Source organism: Phyllobates terribilis, unplaced genomic scaffold, assembly GCF_046119375.1.
Source record: "Phyllobates terribilis strain yellow unplaced genomic scaffold, ASM4611937v1 Scaffold_4__5_contigs__length_816908805, whole genome shotgun sequence".
Classification (NCBI taxonomy): domain Eukaryota; kingdom Metazoa; phylum Chordata; class Amphibia; order Anura; family Dendrobatidae; genus Phyllobates; species Phyllobates terribilis.
The window spans coordinates 693,872,199-693,899,294 of NW_027362764.1; the positions used below are offsets into that span (position 1 = coordinate 693,872,199).

General features: G+C 39.6%; 1 protein-coding gene across 2 annotated transcripts in view; it reads right to left on the reverse strand.

Moving 5' to 3' along the window:
- CALB1 (calbindin 1) overlaps positions 1–27,096 on the reverse strand; it is a 122,462-nt gene that overhangs the window by 9,013 nt on the left and 86,353 nt on the right. For both annotated transcript variants that reach the window (XM_073679569.1, XM_073679567.1), the window contains 5 exons: positions 22,324–22,380; positions 20,591–20,668; positions 10,864–10,919; positions 3,895–3,934; positions 3,211–3,264 (listed from right to left, as the gene is read on the reverse strand). In XM_073679569.1, coding sequence (XP_073535670.1) covers positions 3,211–3,264; positions 3,895–3,934; positions 10,864–10,919; positions 20,591–20,668; positions 22,324–22,380 — 285 coding nt within the window. The remainder of the gene's footprint in view (positions 1–3,210; positions 3,265–3,894; positions 3,935–10,863; positions 10,920–20,590; positions 20,669–22,323; positions 22,381–27,096) is intronic.

Below are 27,096 nucleotides of genomic sequence, written 5' to 3' on the forward strand. Positions count from 1 at the left end.
ATCAAGTTAAAAGTTCATTAAAAGTTAAAAACATCAACATCTGCCGCGTTTCTGGCTTACTTGGAGGCCCTTAGTCATAGGATAGCTTGTGAATTAAATAAGCACGTATATATATATATATATATATATATATATATATATATATATATATATATAGAACCAAGGAACCAATTACCATTGAAAGAAATAGATTACATTGGAAAAACGCAGCTGTGTTCATTCCCATATGTCATAGGCGGATTATAATGAGAGCAATCTGGGCTACCGCCCGAGGCCCGAGGCTCTGGGGGAGCCCATGACCAGATTGCCCTCATTACAATGTTTTATGTGCTGCCGCCATGCCGCTAATGCGGCACACATACCCCGGCAACTTCACACAGGGGCAGCAGACTGGGCCGGGGAAGCCCTTGGCTGCTCCCCCAGCAGCTCCTTGGCCGCTCCCCCAGCAGCTCCTTGGCCGCTCTCCCAGCCCGGGGAGCTCTTGGCCACTCCCCCTGTGCGCGGCCGTGTCTGCTGAAATGACGTCACGCAGTGTACACCAGGCCTGTCCTGCTCTGTGCTTACTACTGGAGAGGACCTGGACCGGAGAAAAGCCAGGGGATGGTGAGTGCCTGCTTCCCAATGTACCCCCTGTGTGTCTGTGTGCATGTATGATTGTGTTTATGTATGTGTGATATGGCTGTTTATATGCATTTTTCTGCATGTCTTCAAATATGTTTAGGCCTGTATGTGTTTTTGTATATGTCTGTATCTGTGTGTGTGTACATTTCTGCGACCCGTATATGTGCAAGTCTGCTTGTATATACATGAGTACATCTTTGACTGCATGTGCATGATTTTGTGTGCACGTGCCTGCTTGTGTCTGACTGCAAGTGTGACTGTCTGTGTGTATTGTACCCCGGGAGCTATGTGCGGCCCCATACTGTACCCGGGAGCTATGTGCGGCCCCATACTGTACCCCGGGAGCTATGTGCGGCCCCATACTGTACCCCGGGAGCTATGTGCGGTCCCGTACTGTAACCCGGGAGCTCCGCCCCGTACTGTAGACCGGGATCTCCGCACCGCCCCGTACTGTAGCCCGGGAGCTCCGGGCCGCCCCGTACTGTAGCCCGGGACCTCTGAGCCGCCCCGTACTGTAGCCTGGGAGCTATGTGGTACTTTGTACCATATCTAGGGACCTATATGGGGACTCGTACTGTATATAGGGAGCTATGTGGGGTTTATACTGTATATAGGGGGATTATGCGGGGGCTCATATTGTACCTAGGGGGCTCATACTGTATATAGTGGGATGTTAGCATACTTAATTGTGGTCAATATTAAGGCATACAATTAATTTATAATTTATATGTTAATATTAATATTGTGCAGAATTAATTTCAGCCTATTAGTGCGGCTTCCACAACAGTCATGGTCTTTCATGTGGCCCCTTGGGAAAATTGATCTCCCACTCCTGCTCTATTTTGTTTAGTGCTATTTTATGCACACAAGGGAAAAATTTGCGTGGCACGCATAGCGCACCGCTTTCTATCTTTTTCCGTCTACAGATATGCACCAAAGCACCTGTGTGTTGCTCACATGACCTATCACATGATTTATCATAGGGGATCATGTGACATGTCACGTGATATATCAGGTACCAGGGGGCAGGGGTCCCGCCTTCTAAGCTGCCCGTGGCCCTGGCTACTCTTAATCCACCCCTGCCATATGTTAATGCAATGGAAGAAAAATAGAAGAACATTGATTCAATGAAGTTATAATTTTTATCCAGTCAGTTATGCCGGAAATTCTTTTCTCTCTGTCGGCTGCAATCACCAGCTGGATCGGTACCCACTGGTTTCTAATTACAGCATCGGATTCAACATTGTTACCAGTGTGAACAGCTCCAACCCTCCCCTCTCCCCTAACGCTGTAACAGAAAGCTGGTGGAAGAGATCACAGGTCATCTTCAAAGTGAAAAAAGTACCATGTACACATAAACATCTATTGTAAAACCATGGATGTGTCCTTCTGTCCGAAGCCTCTATAGACTGCACAAGCGCACAAGCGTGCACAGTGTGGCCAGAGACAGAAAGCTACATCCAGACCGGGAGGAGGAGTGTGGCACCGGAGTCAGTGCCTGTGCATAGCGCAATCTCCGTCTCCATTTTATTGAAGACAAATTTGCAGTGTATTCAACAAAATGGCACCGTACAGCGCTATATGCGCATGCGCTGATTCCGGCGCTATTTTATTTAAATAACGCAGGCGAAGCACTGCAGGAGAGCGGGGGAAAGGTGAGTAGGAGTGTTTTATTTTTTTGGGGATATGGATGGATGGATGGATGGAACAACAGCAGCACAGGCTGGATGGGGAGCATATACCAGGATGGTGGAGCATATACCAGGATGGAGGATACACCAGGATGGGCGAGCATATACCAAGATGGGGGAGCATATATCAGATGGGGGACCAGGATGGGAAAGCATATTCTAGAATGGGGGACCATATACCAGGATGGAGGCGCATATACCAGGATGGGGGAGCATATACCAGGATTGGGAAGCATATACCAGGATGTGGGAGCATATACCAGGATGGGGGAGTATATACCAGCATGAGGGGCATATAATAGGATGGGGGACCAGGATAGGGGAGCATATACCAGGATGGGGAGCAAATAATAGGATGGGGGACCAGGATAGGGGAGTATATACCAGGGTGGGGGAGCATATAACAGGATGGGGGAGCATTCAGTTTCAGTCATGGGGTCGGATTGTCTGCGAATTCGCATATATAGTGTCTTCAATAAAATGGCGCCGGATAGCGCGGTATGAGCACGCGCTAACTCTGGCAGCATTTTATTGAAGTAACGTACTACAACGTCAACATAGCAGAGCGTATGCACCATCCATTGCTTCTGTCCCTATAGCCAGCATGTGCACACTGCTATGTTGACGTTGTGGTACATTACTTCAATAAAATATGCGAATTCGCAGACGCAGTATCAAAAATGGTGCTGGAAATATACCAATAAATGCTACAGGAGTCAACAATGACTGTGTGATATTTTTCTGCCTGGGGGGGACATAGGAATGCCTAGGACTCTGTAGTTTCCATATTGGCCGATGGTAGTTCTGTTGGGAAGTGTTAAGTTGCCAATCTAACATGTAATGAAATAAATGACATACAAATCACAGGACAAGATGTATATAAAAATCAGAAACATACCTTGTCATATAATTCAAAGGCTTTGTTAAACTCTTTGCCACACATCTTAACACCCTATAACATAATAATAATGTTATATCTGCAATAATATTTACCGATCTGCAATAATGTATGCAAAGAAAATTGAGAGGTCACCTCAGCACTAGTGTTGAGTGAACGTGCTCGGATAAGGTGTTATCCGAGCATGCTCGAGTCCTAACCAAGTGTCTTTGGCGTGTTCGTAAAATATGTTTGTGTCGCCGCGGCTGTTAGACAGCCGCAACACATGTAGAGATTGCCTGTTTATTAGGCAATCCCTGCATGTGTTGCGACTGTCTAATAGTAACAAGACATGCAGCTGCGGCAACACTAACATATTTTCCTTATCTGAGCACGTTCGCTCAACACTACTTAGCACCTAAAATTGCTTACATGGGGTACAAGCTACATGGCTGAAATTTCTTAAACATCTTGTGTTATATTGACGGCCACTGCTAAAAGAAAAATCCCAGTGCCAGGCCTGGGAGCCATAGGGGTCATTGTGAATTACACTGGGGCAGTTGAGTTTCGGTACTGGCAATTTAGGGGCTAAAAGAAGCAAAAAGAAAATTCTTGTAAATATAGACATTGATGAGAAGGAGAATTTTCATATCGGATTAGAGCTGGAACTGGTAAGATTTTTATGTGAAGGAATTAAACTCATACCTGAAATTTTAGAAGAAAGTTTTCTTGGATTGGCAGCAATCTTAGGAACAAAAAAGTGTTTAATATTAGTGATTACTTTCTTGGATTTATACAGAAAAGGAATATACTCATAGATTAAAGGTGCTGTCCACTCGGACAACCCCTTCTGAATCCCTATGTTTCCCTCCAGTAAAATAATAACACTTACACTCCCCTCCGGTGCCGGCGCCATTCCAGCAGTGTTGGCAGTGACTCTCTGGAGAATTGTGTGACATTGTTATGTCAGGAAGCAGTGAAAGTGATTTGACTAAAGGACGGGAGAGTGAAGTGGCCGCTGATTGGCCACAGGGATTGTGTGACATAATATCATGGGAGCCCTGGGAAAGCCAGTGCGGACACCACTGGAACAATGCAGACTTGGAGGTGGAGTATAGCTGTTATTGTTTTACTGGAATTCGGAAGGGGTTGTCCAAGTAGTGGACAACCACTTTAAGCAAGAAATACTTAAAGTGTACCCTGAGAGGTCTTATCCCAACTATCTAATATTTTTTCAAACTCTTTTTATCCTAATGACCACTATAAAGTACCGCAACCATGCCTCAGACACTCAGTATCTAATTTCTTACTCCTTCGGGCTCCAGCTCTTCCTTAGGTAAAATAGCTCAGTTTGTTTCTTAAATGTCCATTTATTACGCCATGTCACTGCTCTTTTTGTGTATATATTTGTGTTTGTTCAGATACTTTGTTATACCATGCCTGATGAAGAAACCGAAGTAGTCTTGAAAGCTTGCTTTATAACATCACTTATTTTATTTTTGTTAGCCATTAAAATGTATTATTATTTTGTTTCTCCCACTGAGAACAATCAATATTTTTTTAAACTGGCTAACATGGTACCAAATCCTTTTTTTTTCTTTTAATTATATCAATAAATTAGAGCTCAATGCGTATATGAATATATAATATGGATAAAGTTGCATGGCTTCCATGGAGAGGACAAAAAGGGAACCGAAAGACACAATAAATAGAAAGTAAGTATTTACTATACAAAAAAGTATCAAAAAAACATTACAACAATGCATAAGACACAGAAAGATTGGTGGAAATAGGGGAGTGGGACAACTAGGGGCCACATATGATGTAAAAAGTACCTGGGAAAAGAGACCAAAATCCTAGTGGAGAACTTCACGACAGGAAACGCGCGTTGAGGCGCGATACTGGGGCGCGATATTTACTCTCCTTTTGGATCCCTCATACGACTTGGCATCATGTCACAAGGTGTTTACTTGTCTATGGATATGATTTCTAGTTTGGCAGTTTGACTATATTTGAATATGCGGCATGATACTCGTGCTGGGCATATCACTAGTCAGTCACAGGTTTGGTCAGGTATTGTATATTGTATTGTTATAGTCATTGTATATCTTTTTGCAGGACCAATGCGGCTATAGGACCGTGTGTTTTCACGCTTTGACTAACATACCTAGAGAACCCAGCTACACACATGCTTCATATTTCTCCTACAGCCTCTGGCTTATTTTAAACCAGAGTTTGAGTAATAGCATATACTGCCACATACAGATATTCCTGTTGTGAGGTTCTCCACTAGGATTTTGGTCTCTTTTCCCAGGTACTTTTTACATCATATGTGGCCCCTATTTGTCCCACTCACCAATTGCCACCAATCTTTCTGTGTCTTATGCATTGTTGTAATGTTTTTTTGATACTTTTTTGTATAATAAATGCTTACTTTCTATTTATTGTGTCTTTCGGTTCCCTCTTTGTCCTCTCCATGGAAGCCATGCAACTTTATCCATATTATATATTCATATAGGCATTGAGCTCTCTTTTTTTCTAGGTGTATTATGTTTAAGGAGGACCACTTTTGATAGGTTAACATGTTAGATCAATAAATGTACTTTTGTCTTTTCTTACAACCCTGTGTAAAAGGTTCAAAATCCTCAATCCTCCACCAAAGAACTCTGTGTGCCTTTTAGTTTTAGATAAAGATATATTACCTCTTAATAATGTATCTTCTGTCTTTAATAATGTTCTTTGTTGCCCTCAATAACCAATCACAGCGCAGCTTTCATTTTTCCAGTTACTTAAAAAAAAATGAAAAGTGAGCTTTGATTGTTATGGTGAGCAATAACACTTTCTCTTTTAGAGAATGTAGATTATTGAAGCCCAGGTGTATAATGAATATGGACACACTGTAATTAAAGGGGTTTTCCCATGAACAAAAGATAATTTTAATCAATAGATCTTGGAATAATAATAACTTCCACAATTGGATGTATGTAAATAAAATGTTCCTGTGCTGAGATAATCTTATAAATGTGCCCCTGCTGTGTACTGTGTAATGGCTGTGTCTGACCGTACAGGGACATGGTCTGATCATACCACAGCTCCTGGGCAGGGGAGGAAGCAAAAGAGTATACAGACAGGACAGCAGGGGATCACAGCTGATTCTTTCTTTGAAGTAAAACACAGGGGCACATTTCTAAGATTATCTCAGCACAGGAACATTTTATTTAAACACATCCAATTGTGGAAGTTATTATTATTCCAAGATCTATTGATTAAAATGAACTTTCGTTCATGGGAAAACCCCTTTAATTATGCTGTTAATGAGAAAATCCATTGGTGCTTTTGTGACTTTAAGGGGTGTTTCATCGAACATTGTATTCAAATTGCCTCTTCAGGTCAGACATGTCATTCTCCACAAGAGAGTGACACCCCTTAGACCCCACTGACCATGGTGTCTCATCTGCTAGCAGCATGTTGTTGAGGTGAAGGAGGGGAACAGATGGATATATAGTTTTGTGGGAAAATAATTATTATAACTTGTATTTTATCCATTTAAATCCGTGCTCTTTCTACCCTTAGGATTCCAGTAGGATGTCCGAACCTCTCTGCTGCAACATAGGCAGAATGTGATAAAAGTATTGTAGAGTCCTATACAGTGTCGGACTGAGTTGGAAAAGGCCCAGCAGTCACATTGATTCTTGGGGCCCACTGTTCAGTTATATGCAAAAATAACCTGACCCTGGTTCATAAAATGACTCTTATGTCTATGTACAGTAGGTATGGAAAATATTCAGACCCCTTTAAATTTTTCACTCTTTGTTTCATTGCAGCCATTTAGTAAATTCTAAAAAGTTATTTTTTTTCTCATTAAAGTCCACTCTGCACCCCATCTTGACTGAAAAAAAACAGAAATGTAGAAATTTTTGCCAATTTATTAAAAAAGAAAAACTGAAATATCACATGTAATGTCATAAGTATTCAGACCCTTTGCTCAGTATTGAGTAGAAGCACCAAATGAGTCTGAAGATCTTTTTGTAGATCTGTCACTCCAGCTCTAATCCTCGCTCAACACTGCCTCCTCCTGCCTGACAGTCTTCATGCTCTGTGACATCAAGCAAAGGAGTTGTCAGTAAAGGAGGACGCGGAGCTGAGCAGGAAATAGAGCTGGAGTGACAGAGGATTCAAATCTACACTAGCTCTGTAGCCTAATTTGCGCATCAATTTTAACATTGATTTCTAATTAACGGAGGAAATGCACTTGCCATGTAAAAGGTATTGCTGGACTTGTCTTGGAAAAAAAGACATGATATACTTGAAATATACAGCCCTACCCTACAAATAATAATGGGATTGAAAACACCTAGTTGTCAGATCAATTCATACATTGCAACACCAGCAGCTAATTAGACAATGTCCAGATAGACAAATCAAAGAAAGCAATGAAGTCTGCAGAGCTTGCAATCTCCAGAACTCCCATAGATAATGAATGAAGTTCACTATTACCGCCTATGCTCTATTTAAACGGGTTAATTCTAAAGGTGCAAATCCATTCACGACACCTGATCCAGCATTCACATCAGTAATCTATGGTCATCGGTGAGAACTGTCTCTTGACGACATTCATGGCTCTTCTTTTGATTAGCCAGACTTACACGATGTCACATGTGTATCACACAGCTACTATGATCATACGTCAGGCCGGCTAATCAAAAGAAGAGCAGTGGAGGTAGGAGACAGTACTCAAGGCTCTCGATCAGTGGTCACAGAACACTGATGTGGTGGATGGACCTGGTCCTGTAATTCGAAATGCACAAACTCTAGTTAATTTATAGCCTCATTCTAGGGATCTGTAGAAGTCCCCGCTGTGGGACCCCCGGGAACTGCAATTTATGACCCATCCTGTGAATAGGTAATGACATACGAGGATAAGAAAAACTCCCCCCAAATTTTTTTGAGCCAGAGCACATGTTGGTATAAGTGCAATGCATAGGTGTGCATTCACACTGTGGCCATTAAACAACCAGATAAGATTAAAAAATGAGCAAATACCCTGTAGTAAGTAAATAAATAGTTATATTACGCGTGCATAGCATAGGGTACTTAGTTAACATTGGTTTGAGAAAAAAAAAAAAACATAAAAGCCATCCCACCACGACAGGGTGTACCCCAATCGGGACAGTACCTAACTCTTGTAGTTCACCTCACTAAGTGTCAGCAAATGTAAAAAATAGATAAGGGCAGAGCAGGACCTGGGTCCCGACTGTTCGGAAACCTGCATGTGGAAAGCTATATAAACAAAATGAACAGTTAAAAAAAAGGGGAGCTATGCCCTCATTTGTACAAATTACAAAAAAATTAAAACAAAACAAAAAAAAATTGAACTACAAGAGTTAGGTACCGTTCTGATTGGGTGCACCTTGTCGTGGTGGGATATGCTTTTTTTGACCAAAACAATGTTAACTAAGTACCCTATGCTATTTACATGTACTATTACTATTTATGCACTGACTATAGGGTATTTGCTCATTGTGTTTTTATCTTAGGTTCTGTAGGATAAGAAAAAACCTTACTAGTTAGTCCATTTCTCACTCCAGAAAACCTCTTCATTATAACTCTATATTTGTGGGTGATCACATGAATTATCTGCTCCAGTTGATAGGTTTGCTCTAGGACTGAATGTACACGGCTCATTCAGTGCAACTACATTATAAATTGATGTTTCCAGCAGACTGCCCAGCAGGAAATGCTTTCTGCTAATAACGCCGGACATGTCATTGCTTAAATACTAGCAGATTTTCCCGACCATAACCCCAGCTAATACCCATCATAAGTACAGTTCGTCCCTTGGCTTCACCCTGCGGCCAGTTCTTAACCCCCTTCATGGCCTCACTATAACCTGCCGCCCAGGGCGAGTTACTGGAGTAAAGACGTTATATTAAGTCATCGGGGATGTTTGTCACTGTCCTCAAAAGTCATCCATTTCTGTAGATAGTCACTAACGAGGCTTGTTTAATCCAAAGTGATATCTAGTAAAGATTTCTACTTCCTCACTTGCAGGGATTAGCAATTCAAGGGTTTTATGGGGTATTATTTTGACAGCATAAATAGCTCCAACAAGGTCAAAAAGGGATTTCCTTGTATTCCAGACCTGTTTCTATAAATGCAGTTTATCTCATGCTGATGTCTGTAGCACAGGATTCAACATTTTGCATTTAAAGGCAGAGGTGTGGAGTGGACGGGCTGGTGTTTTATGTGCCCCAGGCAATTGTTGGGGCCACAAGAAGTGATTCTGCCATTGCCAGGGTATTTAGATGCAGGGCTAAATCGGCAAACTCAAATATTTGCCCCAGGTGAAAATAGGCTGAAGAGTAGGGTTACACAACCATGTTCTCCACATCCGAGAAAATCGGTCAGATTATTCTGATCAAAGTTTGACAACAGTGCCATCAGTTTTTCACTGACGTGGAGAGAAAAAAAAAAAAAAAGGTTTCTTCACCTTCTCCATTCTTTATGTCCATGAAAATCAGACCGCATTTGAATGACATGATTTTTTTCATGAACTCATAGACTTTCATTGCCGATTTTGATCAAAATCAGACATGTCTCAGGTTTTTTGCACAGAATACTTCGTCCGAGGAAAAAAAATCAGACATGTGCATGGCTCTATATAATATCATGAAAAATAGGAATGATCCAGCGATGAAAAATAAGTCTAAAACTTCACTTTTATTACAGTGATTTAAAAAATTGTGACTGACATATCACAGAGGTTAAGACAGACCAACGCGTTTTGGCGTTCAAGCTTTAGTCATGGCTATTGGATATCATGAGTATGAGAGCTATTTGTGAAAACCACGGATAGCATTCGTACGAGAAACTTGGTAGTGAGCACAAGCCCTAACTATGACTCTGCTCCAAGACTCAATCAGAAATCATCCATTAGTAAAATTATACTCATTTTCCCGCCATTGTTTCTCATATTTAAAGGGGTATTCCCATCTCCAAGATCCTATCCCAATATGTAGTAGGTGTAATAATAATAATAAGAGTAGCAAATACCTCCAATTAGAAATGTAGTATAGTTTTTCTGATTCGCTATGTCTCTTTCCTCATGTGCAGGCATTACAGGGCATTAGGTATCCATGGTTACGACCACTAGCAACTAGCTGTCACTAGATCAGTGGTCGTAACCATGGATATAAGGTCCTGTAATGTCCTGCACAAGAGGAAAGAGACATAGCGAATCAGAAGAACTATGCTACATTTCTAATTGGAGGTATCTGCTAAAATTATTATCACTACACCTACTACATATTGGAATAGGATCTTGGAGATGGGAATACTCCTTTAAGTCAATGGCAGAATAATCTGATCAGCTGTATTAGAATAAATGTAAACTGTCATTTTTCCATCTTTTATCCCACGGACTTATTCTAAAAAGTGTTTGATGAAAATATGTACAGCACAGCAGATCCTATGTACAGCAGATATAAGTGACCCACAGCCGATCACTGATGTTGCAGACAGTCCTAGCCTATACCCCGTACACTGCATGCATCTGTAAGCTTACGAGTACTAAATGGTGGGCGCATTAGACAATCTTTGCATGTGGCACAAAATCCATTTCATCCTCTCCAGTGATATCATTGCAGTGATACGTGCAATGAATCAACCACTTACCTGGCCATTTCTGTAAGTCCCAGCTTCCCATCATTATTTGAATCAAACATTTTAAGCTGCAAATGAAATAAAAACTTAGTTGAATAATTTTCTTTTACAATATTTGACATGTAATATCACCAAAGTGTTTATAGACCTTGGAATAAGTGAATCTGTCCAATTATTTTTACAAAAACTAACTATAAGAAACTCATGATACCTCAGTTCCACCTACGGAACTTTTTGGGTTAAGTTGAACCAGTCAATTCTAAGGGAGGAAAGGCGGCCATTACACTAGATAGCTGTCAGCCAAATGAGTGTTCAGCTGTCAGCTACAGTATCTACCCCGACCTCCCTATACAACAGGCCCGATCCTTCTCTCCTATGATGACATTGTCAGAGGAGAGTCAGGAGGCCCACACACATATTTAATGGGGGCCAGTCCAGCTGAAATTGGCAAGTTCAGGCGACTTGAATGTCACTGCTCCAAGCACACTATGCATGTCACTGGGGGGCCTGTATGTTGATATTTGGTGTTTTTCCAATTTATAAGCAAAAACTTGAAGGCAGAGCTCCACTGAATATTACCCCTCTCTATCAGGTCATTAAAATTTAACTTTCATTTGTCTTCCTTAACATTCATATGATGAAGTAATGATTAAAATAATTCATATTTGCCATTATTTAGTTATTTAGAAGCTCATAGAATCATAGAATGGTAGAGTTGGAAGGGACCTCCAGGGTCATCTGGTCCCAACCCCCTGCTCAATGCAGAATTCACTAAACCATCTCAGACAGATGTCTGTCCAGCCTCTGTTTGAAGACTTCCATTGAAGGGGAACTCACCACCTCTCGTGGCCGCCTGTTCCACTCATTGATCACTCTCACTGTCAAAAAGTTTTTTCTAATATCTAATCTGTGTCTCCTCCCATTCAGTTTCATCCCATTGCTTCTAGTCTTTCCTTGTGCAAATGAGAATAAATCTGATCCCTCTACAGTGTGACAGCCCTTGAGATATTTGTAGACAGCTATTAAGTCTCCTCTCAGTCTTCTCTTTTGCAAGCTAAACATTCACAAATCCTCTAACCGTTCCTCATAGGATATTGTTTGCAGACCGGTCACCATTCTGGTTGCTCTTCTCTGAACTTGCTCCAGTCTCTTCATGTCTTTTTTAAAAATGTGGTGCCCAAAACTGGACACAGTATTCCAGATGAGGTCTGACCAAGGAGTAGAGGGGGATAATTACTTCATGTGATCTAGACTGTATGCTTCTGTTAATACAACCCAGAATTGTGCTTGCCTTTTTTGCTGCTGCATCACACTGTTGACTCATGTCTTTTTCACATGTGCTGCTGCTTAACCTTATTCCTCGCATTCTGAATATGCTTTTTTCATTTATCTTGCCCAGATGTAAGACTTTCCATTTCTCCCTGCTGAGTAGCAGTTGCTTATCTCTTTATATTAAGATAGCAATCTGGGGTGAGCAGAAAATCACCAGCAGCAGCAGTCCATGACTGATCTGAGCCAGCACCGGGTAGACCAATTGCTAACTTACTTGCCTGTTAGTTCTTAGACCCAAAGTGAAAATATGATTTAGTCTTGGAAAACCGCTTTAACTTTTGTGGTGCACATAAGCCTCATTGAAGCGTCTCCTATAGGCCTCATTCAGTTGTTCTTGTACGAGTACTATCTTTGTTTTTCATGGATAGCACTCCTACTTATGATAGTCTGTGGGGCTGTTCACATGTCTGTTTTTTTTCCTCGGACTTAGTGGTCCGTGCAAAATAGCAGAGACATGACCGATATTGATCCGAGCATTGGATCAAAATCGGCAATGCAAATCTACAGGTCTGTGAAAAGACCAGACAACACTCGGATGCCATCTGTGTGTAGTCCGGTTATCACTGACTGATAGGAAAATACATTTCCATTGAGAAAAGCTGATGAAATTCTGACCAAACTCTGATGAAACTGATGAAAATCTCTGATGAAACTGTTTTTTCTTGTATGTGAAAAAAACTTACATCTGAATGAGGCCTTACAAAGGTGGCAAATGCACCATATTGATCTTTGTAGGTATACATCCTTAACGCTCCGTTCACCCATCCAGTTTTCACTTCTGTGGGCTATTAGTTTTTCCTAACAGAGGGCACTTGGACACATTTGAGTCTATGGCACGCTCATATGCCTAACAGAGACCAAGAGGTTTTTGAATTTAGTCCAATTTCCAATTAAGGGACCAAACTCACTTGTCCAAGTGAATGGGTATCTGAAAAAAAAAAACAACACATAGAAGCCATCTGTGTCTCATCCATTTTCTGTCTGGTTTTCGCTAACTGGATGCTAGGACAAGCTTGGGGAACCTCCATTGTTTCTTTTTGTCATAAAAGAAAAAAGAATGACAAATGGATGGTACAAAACATACAGATAGACTAAAAACAGATGAAAATTAGATCCAAAGAATTGCTAAAAGTCCAACCTAAGTTTAGATGAGCATTGAATTTATTGGAGCGGCCACTTCAGTAGATTATGGATGTGGCTGTCTCTGTGTACAGCTCTGTGCAAATTGTCATTTTTTCCCTCGCAGTCTGTGTGCAGAAACTCCCATGTGCACATAAGTCCGTGCGCAGTCCATTATGCCCATGGACAGAATGCAGACCGAAAAATATTTGTGTGAACATACCCTAGGGCATGAACAATAGTTCAATTTTTTCATCCATAAAACTAGGACAATTTTCATCTGTTACCCATGAGCCATCCATGTGTCCATAGTTTATGCCCATGTGGCATCTGCATTTATACATCAAGAGTTAAAAATGTACACGATGAAATAAAGTTTCCCAGGTTAATAATGGCAATGTATCCTTAAAAATCGGATGAATCACAGAAGTTCTGTATAGGATCCGATTCTTTTTGCGCACCCATAGACTTGAATCGGCGAGTCTCATCCAATATACAAAAGAAAATAGTGCATGATGCAATTTTTTTGGGTCCATGAGAAAAAATTGTAATTTGAACAGCCCTTTAGAATTACATTGGTCAGTATGTGTCCGTATTATTTGCTCGTCTGATCGAGCCCTAAGGCTGATAGTGAATTGCACCATAAGTACGTCTCTTCATTGTAGCAAGAAAACTTCCAAAAGAACAAAGATGCGGTTTTCTTCTCAGGTTGTTTTCTCTGTGTCATTGCTGTTGGTATTAATTGACGCCAGAACACATTCAGCTCAGTAACATCAGATCATGATTTCAATGTGAAAAGAATCATGGAGAAACCGTCTCCGCACTTGGCTGGATTCCGACAGGCGGCGACTTTGAAGAGTCGTGCTTTTGAACGCACATCACTTGCCACTGGAGAGGATGAACCACTTCTGAATAGTACTTAAAATAAAAACTTCAGAATATCAATAAATGAAAGAGATGGGAGCCACCTTGCAGTAAAGCGCCATTGTATTCTCCAGCCACCGGCTGCTCATGTTTATGCAAGGAGCACGTCTGGCTGCTAAGTAGCTGATAAAGCGCCTCATTATTACAACAGTTGGAATGGGACCAAGTGTATCGTGCCGGAGAACGATGGTCTTACTGAGACAGACCGAACACCTTGATACTGGAATTAGATTTTTCATCACATGTAAATAAGTCAGAACATTCTTAATGAAATTTATGGCAATAAAAAAACCTATTAAGTGCCAGAAACTAGGTCTCCGACAGATTCGAATACTGAATGCGTATTGTGCTATAAATGGAGCTTCTGCCGGCAGATTCTCGGAAGAAACTTTTCTATCCAAATTATATGCATTGCACTTATTAAGAATTAGGACACTTAATAGTAGCAGAGCGCACCTTTCAAACAGGGATATCAAAGTCTGTAATGACTAATAAAAGAATACAGCACTCCAAGGAACTAACAGCACTCAGATCCGTCAAGTAATAAAGAGTATCCGGCACTCAAAAGTAGATAAAGTGAAGAAGTTGTTTTTAATTCAGTGGTCCATTAATAGTGTATATACAATAGGTAAAGTTTCGGTCATTATAGACCTTTATCAAACCAACACTAATAGTGGTAACCACAGGGCTTGTAGATGCAATGAGGGGCTGTGCTGGGAGGAGCGCGACAACCGTCGCTTGTCAGGAGAGCACTAACAAGTAAAACCATTGGACGGAACGGTAAACTGATCCTCTTGACCACTCCAAGGGTGCACCAAGTGACCTAATTAATATAGTTGATAGTGATGAGCGAGCGTGCTCGTTTAACCCTTTCAGGTGCTTTCCGAGTATCTTCGGTGTGCTTGTATATTATGTTCCAGTCCCTCCGTCTGCATGACGCTCGCTCGCTCATCACTAATAGTTGATTGAACTTCAGTTTCTACAGATTTAACATTCTAGTTGGCATATTTATTGTGGTTATATTCTCTACAATCTATATACTTCGTTTATACCATCAGTTTGGGCTGATGGACTCCCTTTAAAGAGAACATTTCACCAAATTTTTCATGGTAAACAAAATGATTTTTTTTTTATTTCACCTTTCCATTGCGCAGATATTAGGAATATTTAGCACCTAATGAGTAGACTTTTGTTAAAGAGGTTCTCCGGCCTTAGCGTACACGTCTGCAGTCACTCTATATGCGCTGTGAGGATTCTCCGGTGCCAACGCTGGGAGTGGGCGTTCAAGATTTGCATTCTTCCAACTACATTCTGAGCGAGGCCGCACACGTCTATTCGGCATGTGCCATTCAAATCACATGATTGCGTTCATGCGCCCACCGTTCCCTGCACCGGCACAAGAGAATCCCCACAGCGTGCGCATTCACAAATCTGCAGTCACATAGAGTAGCTGCAGATTGTACCCTAAGGCTGGACAACCCCTTTAAGTCCGAGTGGGTGTTACCAGATAGTTTTCACTGGGGGCGTGTACTTCTTTCCCTTGTATGCTGAGACTTTTAGAGTAGAACGAATGGCACTTTTATGGGGCAAACTTCTATAGAAAGAAATGTGACCTGTAACTGTATCAAGAACTATTGATAATAGTATTATATCTGATTAAAAGCAATGCATTAAGGCTGTTAGCTATCTCTTTCTCAAGCTGCATGTACAGCTACTGAAAACCCTGACATGAGTTGCTTTTAATGAAACTCAATAAAATGTATCAAACTTTATCATAGATTTAGAAGTCACATTTAATTTTATGGAAATTTATGCCAGAAAGATGTTGTTTGTTCTTCTCTAGAAATCTTCCAGGACCAGAAAATATATTCTCTATCCTTTAGCTTTAGTGTGCCGCTAAGTATGGGACATGTGCTGGAAAGTGGAGTTTTGGTTTTGATATCAAGGATTTTTTTATTTATTGGCTTTCTTTACATTTTGGATTATATCTACGGCTGTAGATAACTGCTTATTGTACAGTCACTCAAAGCCTAGAGACACGTCTCTAACCTCTTATATCTACCATTTACACAAAACGGATCAATCAGATTAGCAAGCATTGAATTCCACTGTTCATGTCCTTCATAATACTATATTTTATGGCAGATGTGCCTTGTATTTTGTGTGTAGTCTGAACTGAGAGCAGGAAACACAACCACAAGGACTTGGGAAACCTCTAAATTAGAAGGTAATGAAGTAGAATGAAATACACTGAATTGTGGTTAATAATGAGCTTTGAACAAGGGTCTTGGGAAATCTTTAAAATGATGGCCTCGATTAGAATGATTTTTTTTCTTGTTATATACTGTACATAGGGGACTTGTAGTATAAATCAGGAAATGTTCATCTTTTAAACTGGCCTCTTTAGTCTTAACCCTCTCCTCATATAATTTTCATAAGGGTCGTGCTTAAAGGGAATCTGCCATCAGGTTTTTGCTACATCATCTCAGAGTAGTGTTATGTAGGGGCAGAGACCCTGATTCCAATGATTTGTCACTTACTGGGCTGCTTGCTACAGTTCTGAAATAATCATTATCTGCTGCAGATTACACAGTTCTCTGAATGCTGAGCTCTGTATAACCCTGCCCACACCTCTGATTAGCTGCTTTCTGTGTACACTGTGCATAGGCAGAAAGCTGCCAATCAGTGGTGGGGGTGGGGTTATACACAGCTCATGAATATGGAGGACTACATGGCAGCAGGTTTACTAGTCCTCCAGTGATAACCTTTTGCTAATAAAACAGTGATTTTTTTAAAACTACAACAATCAGCCCAGTAAGCGACACATCGTACAGTCACTATATCATGCTGCTCTCAGATTAGGTCTCAAAGGGAATCTGTCACCAGGTTTCTAAGTGTCCAAAATAAATGTTCTGCTCCTGGGATGTGGATGAAACCAGGAATGAATAAAGAAAAGTGTTAGTGTTGCTCAATAGTGGTCAGATAGATCCCACTCTACCAGTAGACATATAAGAGGGATCCAGTAGACTTTCCTGCTGGTTACATATTAGGTTGAATGCTGATCACCTCCCTCACCCAATTCACGTATTTGCATGCTCTATACTAAAGTGCATGGTCAGCTTAAAGGGGTTTTCCCACGAACAAAAGATAATTTTAATTAAGAGATCTTGGAATAATAATAATTTCCACAATTGGATGTGTTTAAATAAAATGTTCCTGTGCTGAGATAATCTTATAATTGTGCCCCTGCTGTGTCCTGTGTAATGGCTGTGTCTGACCGTACAGGAACATGGTCTGATCATACCACAGCTCCTGGACAGGGGAGGAAGCAAAAGAGAATATACAGACATTACAGCAGGGGATCCCAAATGATTCTCTCTTGTGAGGTAAAACATTTCATTGCCTGTTTTTAAACAATTTTTTACCTCACAGAAAGAATCAGCTGTGATCCTGTGCTGTAATGTCTGTATACTCTTTTGCTTCCTCCCCTGCCCAGGAGCTGTGGTATGATCAGACCATGTCCCTGCACGGTCAGACACAGCCATTACACAGTACACAGCAGGGGCACATCTATAAGATTATCTCAGCACAGGAACATTTTATTTAAACACATCCAATTGTTCAAGTTATTATTATTACAAAATCTATTGATTAAAATTAACTTTTGTTCGTGGGAAAACCCCTTTAAAGCAAAGCTGTCAGAAAACTAAGAGCAGGATTTGATAAAGGTGAAAAAAAGCTGATCTGCTTGACATATTTGATATATATAGTTTCATATGATTTGATGGAGAATTTTTGAATAAAAAAGTAAATCTTGACAGGACTCCTAAGAGAGACAGTGAGAGTCCTGATTTCCCCACCCATTCTGATCAGACAAGGCTGGCACTCCGGCTTTGTGGTTATGTATGATGTCTGAAATGCGACTTATCAGTATTCATTGTCTTTTACGTTAAATGGAATGTTTGGTTTAGAAAACCACTTTCAGATATCCTATAGTAGAAAGGAACTGGAAAGTGGTTGCAGAGGGCATCTGTCACTCTATCACAAGGGCAGCCACTTGCTTACAAAGGACAGTGTATAAACACTTTTATTAGCTTATTGTTAGGGAACCCTTCTAACAAATGTCAATAGTCCATCATTAGATCATCGGCATATTTAAAGGGAACCTGTAGGTAAATAAGGTTTAAATCCAATTTGACAAGCTTTAGAGCAGCGGCTACAGGGAGGAAAATAAGTCATTCTCCCTGTAGCCGGTCACTGCCAGTCATTGAGGCGGTACAATGGTCTGTTACAGTCACCACTTACTAGACAGTGAGTGCGGCAAATCACTCAACGACAATTTGTCAGCCTGCTCTGCACACACACGCTGCACACATACCGCAGTACAGGCTGTCAATCAAAATGCTGTGGAGTGGTCATAGTGACTGGTGACTGTAATACCGCAGTGCAGGCTGTCAATCAAAGTGCTGTGGAGTGGTCATAGTGACCGGTGACAGTAACTGCTCCCTGCAAGGCCCCAATGACTGGAAGTGAGTGGCTACAGGGAGAATATAACTTAATTTCCTCTCTGCAGCTGCTGCTCGAGTAAGCCAGCAAGACATGATTTCAACACTATTGCCTTGCAGATCACCACTCTATCTTCAGCTAAGTGCCATTTCTAGACATGACAGGTTGGTTCCATTTCATTATTTTTATTATGTATTCTTTTTTCAAACTTTAAAGCAGTACAGAAAATATGTGCTCATGTAGCCTCTGCCAAGTCCTCACTGATGCAATTCTTGTATGACCTTGATAGAGACTAATCTTTGCCCTGGTTTGGCATCACAACAATTAAATAAGTAAAATACTGCAATGGAAGTGAAATACTTTGCCCTGTATTACTCTGATATTACTCTCATTATTAAAGAAGAGGGAATTTACAAACCAGTAAACCAGAATAAAGACAGAACCAATAAAATAGAAAAAATTATCTTAGCTCATCCACCAAGATTAAAGACAGCAGACGGTGAACGGAAAAAAACTCCATGGCAGGAAACTTTCAAAGAATCTTTTCAATTTCTAGGATTATTTCATTTTTATTATGCTTTTAATGATGTGAAATAAAGGAGTACCATTTTTTTAATTTTTTTTTTGGATGTGCTGTCGGACATTGAAAAGATTTTTTGAAAGAAAAGACAGAGTTTTGACTTGATGAAATGAAAAGGCTTCAAGCATGAGAATGGCTGAAAGCCTCCTCCTTTGCTCTAAATCTGATCATTTGTAATCTCCTTCTAAAAAAGTAGATGTACTCGACACTAGTCCACATTTTGTACCCATTACGCCACAACACAATCATGCTTTCTTTTAGGGTGACAAAATCATCAAAAACCTTAAAAATCACTTATTTTATTAGATACTTTTAAAAGGAATAACAAATTCCAAAGACACACAAAACAACACAAATACCACCACAAAAATTGCAATGTAGAGCACAAGATTGCCATTCCTGTGGTGGTATTCGTGTTCTTTTGTGTGTCTTTGGAATTTGTTATTCCTTTTAAAATTATCTAATAAAATAAGTGATTTTTAAGGTTTTTGATGTTTTTGCCGATTTTAAGGGCCTTGTACCATACATATTTTATACATTCTTGTTTTACGGTGGCCAAAAAAGTCTTCTTAACTCAGTGGTTCTCAACTCCAGTCCTCAAGACCCACCAACAGATCATGTATTCCGGATTTCCTTACACAGGTAATGAAAGGCTGAAAACATGATCTGTTGGTGGGTCTTGAGAACTGGAGTTGAGAACCACTGTCTTAACGGGTCATTAATCTCTCAACTTTCCAATGTTTCCCATTTTGAAAAATCTGCACTATGCTTCATCAATGATTTCATAGTGGTTGCCCAGTGCCCCCTGCTCATGGGCCTCCAGTGCCATCTATAGACATTCGCCTAGTGTTCTCTGTAATCACAACTGTCCGAAAATTTACGGGCAGTCCGCAAAAAAAACAGGTTATTTCTGCTTGACTCCGTCTGTAATTTTTTTTCATAGTTTGTACTACGCAAGCGCTTTAAAGCTGACTTGCAAAGGAGGAGTAATTCCCTGTTGCGCACGTCCTTCTTTCCCACCTTTATGTTTTCACCCCGGAGAGGCAGCAGTATACCGACTCCCAAAGTAGCAGCAACCCAACAGTGGCACATGCCAACTCAACACTGGCGGGCCAGCCCAGTGGGGTGAGTGTCTGATTGTCCTCTTTATGTTCTGCATGAGGGGAGTGTATTGCCTATGTCTATGTTTTGTCTATAACATTAAAATTTCAGTGCTGACACCAGTACTATAGGAACGGGAGAGGGGTCGTTCACACACAACATTGAGTTGATTCTCACCATAGTCTCCGAATACTCCTCCAGCTTTGAATCTTCGTATGTTTTGTTTGCATTTTTTAACAAGTCTTTAAGAAAACTCTGTCGGAACAAATAACAAGAGGTACATTTCATATTTCAGAAGAATAAAGCTTTATCTGTGAAGGAGCAGAAAATACGCCACTGATCGACTCCCCACAGGTGAGTAAGGTCACATTTTGCATTGAAGATCAGCCAGTACGAAAGCCCAAGAAATATTACAGTGGTTTGGCTAGAACCCTGCTGGTTAGGCAGATTACTGCGCTATGTCTTTGAATTATTATATCTGTCTGATTATATTAAATCTGAATTTCCAACCCCACAACTTCAGTACAAGATCTATGGGACCTGCAGGAAAAATCTGCATATGATATGGGATAATTTACCCTCAAAGAGTGAATGCAAATAATATAATTTAATGGTACTGTACATCAAATGAGAACACGGCTCTTTTTTTCCATACTTTTAATAACTCAGTCATTAATAAAACATTTTTTTTGCTGAACACATTGGGATTAGTGATGAGCGAGTATGTTCTGTTAACCCTTTCGCCGAGTATGCTCAGGCCAAGCACCGAGTATTTACAGCTGCTCGGTGATATGGTTGAATCGCTCCCGTGTGCATGATTTGCGACTGTTTGACAGGTTTAATGCATGTGAGGAATGTCTATTTCTTACGCATTCCTCCCATGTATTGAAGCTGTCAAACAGTTGCAAATCATGCACACGGGAGTGATTCAAACATATCACCGAGCACGCTATAAATACTCGGTGCTTGGCCCGAGCATACTCGGCGAAAGGGTTAACAAAATATACTCGCTCATCACTAATTGGGATAATCTACATACTGTAGTCACATACTATTTTTATATCCTGGTTTCTAATGAAGTCCATAATCTGTGGATGGTACTGCTGCTCATGTCCATTCAGATGAGCTGTAATACCAGAAGCAGCCTATGGACAAGAGTGGCGCATTCTCCGGAAAAGGAATAACCATTTTTTCTAATTCTGTGCAACCCCTTTAAGCTCAAGGTTGTTACAAAGATGTCATCATTAGGTTGCCTGCATGAATATGATATAATATGCAAATTTCTTCTTCAGAGAGGAAGAGGACTTGGACTCTTGTGCGACCTATTGGAAGTAGCAATCCTAAAAGTCATTATTGACCCTTTAACAAGCCTTGTCACATGACTTAGGATAATAGCCAAACCAGAATCTGAATTTACAGACACGTGTTTTGGGGTGTTGCTCCTCCTCAATGCAAAGCATGAGATCTGATTTGGCTAAGTGAGAGGCTGGGGTCTAACAGACAATGTCTCTCCTTGTAGCGAGTGACATGCCTGACATGCCAGTGTAAGGAGACTTATAGGTCATGCAATGCTCCTTTGGGAAATTTATTGTGCAAATTGCCTCTTCAGAGAGGAAGAGAACTTAAACTCTAGTGCTACCTATTGGAAGTAGCAATCCTAAAAGTTAATAATGACCCTTTAACGAGCCTTGTCACATGACTTAAGATAAAAGCCAAAACAGAATCTCAATTTACAGACATGTGTTTTGGGGTGTTCCTCCTCCTCAGTGCAAAGCAATAGGTCTGATTTGGCTTATCATGGCTGATTATGATATAAACATCTACTTCTAACTAAAAGCAGAAGACATCATTTTAAATTACATCACAAACCGCACCAACTATTAAGTCTCTATAGTATATATTTACATTACCTTAAGTTCATCTGTTTCTATAAAACCGCTGTGATCAGTATCATACCTCCGCCATGTCTGAAAGAATGGATAGGTTCATGAGAATAATAATACATGTAATATGAATGTAATATATAAAATAACAATTCACATTATATATTCAAATACTACTAAAATATATTAATAAACTCTATCCTTCAATACAGATTTTCGATGGCATGTTTAATGCTAAAAAGGTATTAGCCATTTGAAATAAAAAAAATTGGGGTTAGAGATGATTGAATCTATTGAAAATCAAATTTAGCATTTTTATCAAATTTTTCCCCAAAATTTGACTCGAGTTGAAAGCAAAAGCTGTGATGCCATGCTGTCCTGTGTGTATCCTCTCTTTTGCTTCCTCCCCTACCCAGGAGATGCGATATGATCAGACCATGTCCCTGCACGGTCAGACACAGCCATTACACAGTACACAGCAGGGGCACATTTTTAAGATTATCTCAGCACAGGAACATTTTTTTAACACATCCAATTGTGGAACATATTATCATTCCAAAATCTCTCGATTAAAATATACTTTGTTCATGGGTGAACCCCTTTAAGGCCATTACTGGCAGCCGTGCAGTGGAGGCTTCGGTGCTGTGATGGTGCAGTGTTCTGCATAAAAATCATAGTTTTCTTGAAAGATGAAGACTTTTTCCTGTACCACTGCTTGAAGAAAGTGTCTCCTAAGAACTGGCAGTAGGTTTGTGTGTTGATATGGAGTCCATTTTCAATCCAAAATGGTCCAACTAGCTCATCTTTAATAATACCAGCCCATAGCAGTACCCCACCTCCACCTTGCTGGTGTCTGAGTCAAAGTAGAGGTCTGTGCTTGTTAATGATCCAGCCATGGGCCCATCCATCTGCTCTATAAAGAGTCACTCTCAGCTCATCAGTCCATAAAACCTTTTAACAACCTGTCCTCAGATATTTCTTGGCCCAGTCTTGATGTTTCGCCTTCTGTGTCTTGCTCATTTGTGGTCAGGTTTCAGCCTCCTCACCTCAGTCGTGTCTGAGCACTGAACATTTTGTACTTCAGGGCTCTCCGGGGAGGTTGCAGTTCTGGAATATGACAGTACTGGAGGATAATGGCTTCCTGGTCACTTCACGTCTGAGTTTTCTCGAATCATTGGCAGTTAATGTGCAACCTTTTTTTCTCAACACATTTTTGGCAACCCTGTTGTCTATTTCCAATAAAACTTTTGATGGTTCTTTGTTCATGCTCCAATATCTCAGCAATTTTATGAGTGCTGCATCCCTATGTAAGATGTATAACAATTTTTTATTTTTCAGATTCAGCTCAATCGCTTTTTTGGCCCATTTTGCAGGAGGAAAACAAAGTTTCTTAATAATTCTGCACACCTTGATAAAGTGCTTTGTATCCTTAGGCTGCACCTTCTCTCATTACACAAATACACGTCACCTGATCTGCTTTATCCAACAAGCAATCAAGTTTCTACAATTTAAAAATTTTCATAGAAATGATGATATGGTCAAAATACTCACTGCCTAATAATTCTTCACACAGTATAACGAACGCCCGATGAAAAGACTCAATGATTTATATAATAGTAACAATAATAATACCTTTTTTAAATTTATCAAAAGATGAAGACAATGGGCTAAAGAGGGAAAACATACGGAAAATATTTGGAGAGATGCATAAAGTTATAAAAGTGCCAAAAAAAGTTGGCGCACAGTATGCATCTTATTTATTGGCAAAATTTGCACTTGAATGCGAATACTTTTTTTTTTAGCTAATCTCCTCAAAATGCTGCAGTTTATAATAAACCCCAACCCATATATATATATATATATATATATATATATATATATATATATATATATATACTGTATATATAAAATAGACACATATTGTTTACAAAGAAAGATCTCCCATAGAAATATCTCTCATAGAAAGTGATTAAAGAGCAAAAATCAATTTGTAACTATTGTAAGAGGATTCATCTTACTGAAAAACCTTGGAAAATGTAAGGAGCTAAAAAGAGAACATCAATCCATGGATATATTCTGGGTGGCCTGTCTCAAGAGGTTTCTGGGAAATCTTTGAATCCACATGCTTCTCTTGTATGGAGTGATCTCTGGTAATGATACAGCCCTGACATGTTCTATAGCCTTTTATACAGAATGTAATGAAAAGTAATGGAAATGTATCCTGAAAAGATGTTTGAGAGGTGAATGTCTGAACACTGGAAAAGTTATGCTCCTAATCAAAAAGTTTAGAATTATTATTTCAACCACTTCAACCAATAGCAAAAATATTCCTTCTACTTTTCAAGTAAAGGAAAGTTATTAAAGTAGTCTAGTTGCCCTTGGCTGGCTTAATCATACATTGACCCAGGAATATTTGAGTTTATTCTCTAATTACCTTCTAATAATAACAATGAAATAATCCTTCTCATCTTGTCCCAGTCTATACAGTAAAGATGACAAGTGAGCAACAAAAGACAGGATTCGTTAGCATGATGTGATTTGCCAGTGTGATGAATGGAATAAGTGGCAATATTTCTTTATAAATTCTATCCAATGTATACTACATAAAATATAGGGAGGGATTTAGAGAAAGGTAACGGGTAGTATCAATAGGATAATAAAGATTTTTGCTGAAGTCGTTGCCTTCCTCTGGTTGTATGCACTCGTTCGATGAAATCAGCTTTTGCACCATTCCACTTGCTTTCAGGATCTTAGCGGGATTTTTCTGCAAACCTCAGTTGTTAAAGCTGTACACAGCACAAAATTATTACAAGATCAGATTTTTGGTGAGGTTTATTCAGTATATCCACAAGATTAGAATCCAAATACAGCAAAAATCATGAAAAAAAACAAACAAAACAGCAGCACAACTTGCACACTCCTGAGCCAGGGTTTCACCTCATGGCTTTGTTTGGTGCAAGAAGGCGCATCGTAATCTATTAAGATATTTAAACTAGTGATTAGGACACTCCTTTATGCCCCCCAGATGAAGCAGCGAGGCGAAACCCTGGGTCTGGCTTGTGAAAAGCGTGTCATTGTTTTTTAATATTTTATGATACATACATTTTGATTTCAATCTTATTAGTATACTGAATAAAACTTGCTGGAGTTTGGATGTTGTAATGGTTTGCACTAGTAACTTTTTTAACTTCTAAAACAAATAATTTTGCACAGAAATACTATGAAAATCCTGAAAGAAAGTGAAGCTGATTCCATCAAACAAGTTCATGCAACCAGACAAAGGCAATGAAAACTCTACAACATCTATCTAAGAGCATTTTTTCCAGATGAAGAAAGGAAAAATTCTGATTTTATCCTCTACATGGTCGCTTCAGGAGAGTTTCATGATCCAATGTTGAGCGTTGAGGTATCTTATGTTTTTATAATTAGTGTAGGAGAATGTCCATGGGTGGAAGATGAACAGTGTTGAGGTCAGTTAGTCCTAGATAGTTAAATATGATCGGAGATGGGTAATATATAGTTAAGAGTAATCATGAAAGAGGCATGTCTAAACACAGTCTGGAAAGTTTACTATAATTTGCTCCAGAAATTGGTGTAAATAATAGGAAAATCAATGAAAGCTGACGGACATTTCTGTTTATGGACAGCCCACGACAGCACGATGTGTCCACTTCTTAATGAATTTGGCACATCTTACTCCAGAGGACTTTTTAACACTTGCATCTAAAATATCAGTCATTATAAATTTCACCCAGTATGGTTGTAAATTAATTTTGGCTTCTAATTAGAGACAGAAATCTATTGCGTTAGAGTATTGGAAATGGTCCAAAATAGAGGAAATAGAATGAAATGTATCATGTTTGGATTTGATTATTTTCATTTGGCTAAGCATTCCTCGATTGTGGATAATAACAAAAAAATATAGGAAAATATCCACTTTTTTAAATATTTGTAATAAAAAATTGAGTACTACTTTATTTTTTTTTTCAATGAGATACTAAACTGCATTCTGATTGGTTGCTATACGTTATATTGCCATCTTATTTTTGTTTTCAAAAATATCAGTTCACTGTTTTCAGATTTGTAAAATATGTATTAAAATTGCTTTTGGAAAAGTATCGCCAAAAGTGGGGTGCAGAAAAGAGTGAAAGAAGACAAAATTACATCTCCTTTTAAGCAACTATTCACATATTGTATATGCTGTCATAATGAAACTCCATGCATCCGACAGGTGGAGTTTTTAGAATTTTAGATGTTATGGAAACCTGAAAAAATTAGGGAAAAAAATGAAAAGCAAAGAAGAAAAATGAGTGGCAGAAAAAAGGAAGAAGAGAATAAATAGAAGTAGAAAATAAAAAACATTGAAAAGAGTATTAGTATTGACTGAAACTTTTGGAAATTTGTAAAAAAATCTAGAAAAATATATCTTTGTACTGTGTTAGCCAGTAGATAGAACTACTCCTGATGAATAGACCAGAATAGTCTCGAAAGCTTGCTATGTTTTATCTTTCCAGATATCCATTAAAAGGTATTAACAACTGAGGATTCTCAATATTTAAAAAAAATACATAGAAATATTAAGTCCCAAATCTTAAAACTTAAAACAATACTATAAATAATCTAAGCATTGGAAGTAGAAAGCTATATATCTGTCACACAAGGTGTGGGAAAGACTGCAACACAGAGGGAAGAGGGAAAGGGAGCCCAGACACTAGGGAAAGAGGGGAGTGGAGACCTCCTAGTCTGGTCTAGTGTCACCCTGTTTCAACTACTGTCCCTATATTGGCTCTTCACCAATCG